The 4970-nt window shown below is 40.3% G+C and overlaps 1 protein-coding gene across 2 annotated transcripts in view; it reads right to left on the bottom strand.

The window, feature by feature from the left end:
- Positions 1-4970, bottom strand: part of LOC102193168 (rho guanine nucleotide exchange factor 4-like) — a 133934-nt gene that overhangs the window by 44200 nt on the left and 84764 nt on the right. For both annotated transcript variants that reach the window (XM_013915830.1, XM_013915832.1), the window contains one exon: positions 1968-2119. In XM_013915830.1, the coding sequence (XP_013771284.1) occupies positions 1968-2119 (152 nt within the window). The remainder of the gene's footprint in view (positions 1-1967; positions 2120-4970) is intronic.

Below are 4970 nucleotides of genomic sequence, written 5' to 3'. Positions count from 1 at the left end.
TTAGAAAACACTGGAATGCAATAAAATAAAATAAAATGCTATATACAATAGAATAAAATAGAATAGAATAGAATAATATATACAATAGAATAAAATAGAAATACAAATGCTATATACAACTGAGTAAGAAAATACAAAAGTACAACTTCGTCAGAAGAAGAAGAATTGCACATATAGCAGTGTTATTGCACGTGTGAGGGTTTGATCAGCTGCAAAAGTCTTTGTAGGCTGACATTGTTATCTTTTTACAAAAAAAACAGCTAAACATGAGAGGGTTTTGGACAAAGTTTGTGTTTTCCATTGTTTAAGCAGTGGTTCCAACCAAAGGAGGTATGTTGTATCAACAGAAAAGGCTAACTTGGTTATCATTTTGCAGAAAAAAGGAGACTTCTAAAAATAAAAACATAAGAGGTTTTTGGACAAAGTTTGTGTTCTCCATTCTTTAAGCACCAGTTCGAGCACCGGCACCGTTTCAAAAGTACCAGTGTCGCACTGGCATTGGATAAAACCTAAACGATACCCAACCCTACTCTGGAAAGGTTTACAAAGGTATTCCTAAGGCTCTGGGACTTCAGAGAACCACAGTGATTATCCACAAATGGAGAAAACTTGGAACAGTGGTGAACCACACAAGTGGCTGGCCTATCAAGTGCATATCAAAGACTCATCCAGGAGGCTACAAAAGAACAACATCACTGTAGACCTGTCAGTGCTCGTCTTTCAACAATAAGAAACAGACTGGACAAAAATGGCATCCATATATGACTTCCAAGGAAAAATAAACACTCCTGACCAAAAAGAACATGAAGACTCAGCTCACTTTTGCCAGAAAACACCTTGATGGTCCCCAAAAAAATATCCTGTCGACTGACGAGACTAAAGTTTGAACTGTTTTGGAGGGTTTGTGTCCCGTCACATCTGGCAAAAAACTAACATAGTAAAAAGAACGTCATACCAGTTTCTTTGGGGTAGCTCACCGCATCGTTTAAGTATTAAGAAACTTCAAGCGAGTGCAAAGCAAGGAGGTTTTTCATTGCCTAATTTCCAATGGTATTATTGGGTGATGAACGTGAAACAACTTAGGGCTTGGTTACCTACTGCACCAGTTAAACCCATCTGGTCCTATATAGAGACGGAAGTTAATGGCGGTATTTCTCCTTGGAGGGAGCTGTTTGATACCAGTCATAAAACTATCCATCCTATAATTGCAAATGCGAAGACATTGTGGTGTAAATTACATAGGGCAGGTCGCTGGGACTTTATTAAATCACCTTCGGCAACCTTATGGGGGAATAAAAGAATTTTAATTGGAGGGACATCGGTTGACTGGTAACAGTGGCGTAAGGCAGGCATCCTTAATGTGTCAGATTTATTTGACTGTGGGACCAAATGTTTTTTAAGCTTTGATAAAATTGTGGAGTTATATAAGTTGAAGCGTAATCAGTTCTGGAGATATGTCCAAATACATAGTTCATTATCGAAGTGGCTGGGAACCCCCTTGAGTTGTCCTGTGGGCAGCCCTGTGGAAGTCCTGCTCTCAAGATCACCCTTCGGTAAAGGTGAAAAACTTTATGCACAACTCAAAATCAGGACTCATGTAAGCTTTTATGTCAAATATCTTTTTACATCTGTTTTCCCTCCAAGTTGGTTGAGTTCATAACTTTTATGGACCCTAACATTCAATAAATGAAAAGAAACGTAAGTGTTTTCTTTTTCCTAACACTCTCTGACTTGGCAGGCGATCCCCCTGCTGACATGACTCTTACTACTCCAGGGTCAGGTTTATGTCAAACTGTAGTCCTCTGCCGAGGATGAACTCTTTTTGTTTTTAGTTTGGTATCAACCCCACCCTACATTTGGTCAAGGACATCTATCTTTCACACAGATCAATTGAGAGTAGATATATAATTCTTCTGACCTTGGTGGTCACAAGATGGTGCTAGAGATTACAGTTCCATGTTGCTTACCTCATTGATGGCAAGTTGCTCTCCTCCGCCTCCTCCTGGGTGTCCATAACGATGTCCAGATCCTCGAAATTCATCATAGAGGAGGTCCTCTTCACTGCTCAGGTCATCCCCAAACGCTGACTTTTCAAATGTGCCATCAGGAGCGACTGCAGCTGAGTCAGGAAAAGAAAGAAAAGGAAACAGATATCTTCACATGTGTTTGTAATTTGATTACATTAGATTTATAATCAAGTATATCTTTGTATTTTTATGCCAGTTTTCTAAACACTAAAATACAAAATAATGCACAGATGACAGGCAGACATTTTATAGGTTAAGCAGCCCAGTGTAATGTTATGTGAGGGTTAAGTATTTTAGCACCTCCTAGTGGTTTGCATGGAAACTGCGGTCAGGTGAATGTGCTGTGGCTTTACTCGCATTCCTTCCTGTTGGATGTTTAGGGTCACATGAGCACGGTAATACAGGAACCATTTTAGTATTAGGAATTGCACAATGAGGTGTACCATTAGTCTCTCTGTTTAATCCTTCAACATCCACCTGTGAGAAGGACAAGCTGTGTCCTTTCACAGATTCTGGAAAAGAAGAATGTCCACCAGTGAAGACAGTAAACAATCCTTTACTTTGCTTCCATGTCTGAGTCGTCATTCAACGCTTTCATTGCCTACTGCATATGTTTAGCTGTCTGTCAATTCGTGTAGAGCCACGCACGCACGAGACAGAATACTCAGTAAGTCCAACACACGCCGGCTGCACAATCAGCTGGCAGAGTTGTTCACAAGATGCAATCAGGGATATTTCATCCGCTAATCATTCTCTCTTTTGCCAAACAGTTCACAACGTAACAGGTTAATACATCACAGCACAAACATACCTGCATTACTTACTGAAATGCAGTCGGCAACCCTGACAACCTCACACTCTTCTTCACTTACATTTGGGCTTCACCTTTATTCCTCACTTAATATGAAGGAAACCAGTCAGTCAAAATCAGGTCTCCAAAAAGTCTGCCGTCTCTTTCTCAGAGTTCCTTTTTTCAAAACTTGATTCCTTAACATAAAACATCACTGTTGCATCCTGGGGCAGCAAACATGATCCCCTCAAACCGATTTTTCATTTTACTGTCCTTATGTTCCACTGAGTTACTGCTTCTGTTAAAAACTAATGTAAATTACTGCTCCCAACCAGCCTGTTGACTGAATGTTCTGCACTGGCACAGCACGGCACTAAGATGTTCCAAAAACTTAAATCCACACAGCGTTACATCTGTGTCAGGACTCTGATGTACATAAGCCTGTAAAGTGTTTCATGTCCACTTCAAGAACAGCAGTTCAATAACAGCAAAAGTCTCTTTTTCATTCTCTATCACTGGAAACTAAAGAATTTGGGATTTTAAACATTCATGCACAGATTTGATTGCTTTTGTAATTTTTTGTGATAGTTTGAATAATTGAAAAAGGGTTAAACTAGATAAAGTAAATAAAGTAAATAAAGTAAATAAAGTACCACATCAGCTTTAAAAATAAAATCAAAACACGTCTGATCCATATCTGCAGTGCTGCAGGAAGGTATTTAGCCCCCTTCCTGATGTCTTAATTATATCTGGGGTTTAAATAAATATCAAGTGTTAACATCACGTGACTTTTTTAAACTGCATTTTGTTCATCTAAATCTTCAGAGTATTAGTAAAGAAAGTGAAATGAAACGAGTGAGTATATACCTGCTGATACTCACGCACTGTGGCCTCACTACTGTACTGGGAGTATAATACTTCATCGGTCCAGTCAGTCATGTTTAACCACGGCCTGCTATAACGATTGGTGGTCATTCTGGTCTGTGACATCAGCACTACATGAGAACCACTGACCATGACACAGCATCTAGCTCTTATTTAAACCAGCTTTCTTTCTCATCATCCTACCTCCCATCCATCCTTTGAAGTGTCTGAACTCACATTTGTGAACACCTAGCTGACGGGCTAAAAATACTTATGCTGTCACACCTCATCATAGGCGTCACCCTTGGTTGCCTTGCCAACAGCTCTGTCTCCTTGGTGACAAGTCACTGTGGAGACAGAGAGATGTCCATAAAGAAAGATCCTCTCCCCTCCTCTCCCCCCCCCCACCCGTCCACACACACACACACACACACACACACACACACACACACACACACACCCACACACTCCTCATTCAAAGTCATTACAGAATTTAGTTATTAAAATGAATTAGATTTTCTTTGGTACCTTTGTTCCTCACTGACACTGACACACACTTATCTATGGTACAAGGCCAAGCACACCAAGCTACTTCTCTATTAGGATTACACCAGCATCATACACATTATGTAACGCTATATAATGCAACACCACTATCACTGCCAGCATCAAGAAGAGACGTTGCAGGTGTTGCTCTGATGGGGGCAGTGTAGGACACCCTGACTGGTGATGCAGTAGAGAGATAAGAGAGCTCCAGGTATTAGCTGGCCTTTGTTTATGTGCACAGAGCTCCTGCAGTCTGAGTAACAGAAGCATGGAGGAAGAGAAAGGAGGGATAAAATATCCATTTGCAATGCTAAGTAAACTGGTAGGAAAGGCTTTTTTAAAGTCATACACTCACCATCCATCCATCCATTCTCTGCCACTTATCCATATAAGGATACCTCTGATGCCTCTACTGTACATAACAGTAGATGCAGGATGCTAGCAGGCAGTGCATAGAATGCTATAACCAGGTTGCTGGCGTAATATACAGGAACATTTGTGCAGAGCATGGCCTGGAAGTCACAAGCTCAGATACGTCCTGGGGTATGAATGACCGAGCTAAGATCCTGTGGGATGGCTAACAAACCAGACATAGTAGTGGTGGACAAGGAGAGGAAGACGGCCGTAGTGAAAATCTGGAAAATAATTGTTTATTCTGGATTAAAAAGCAGATCATATATGAAACAGATCATTTATAAAGTGTAAATAAGTGATTAAGAAAGCATTTTCATGTACCTATATAT

The sequence above is a fragment of the Pundamilia nyererei genome, unplaced genomic scaffold (assembly GCF_000239375.1).
Source record: "Pundamilia nyererei isolate P.nyererei 1_Seehausen unplaced genomic scaffold, PunNye1.0 scaffold00373, whole genome shotgun sequence".
Taxonomy (NCBI): Eukaryota; Metazoa; Chordata; class Actinopteri; order Cichliformes; family Cichlidae; genus Pundamilia; species Pundamilia nyererei.
The sequence above is the reverse complement of the archived record's forward strand: the minus strand, read 5'-3'. Positions and strand labels throughout refer to the sequence as shown.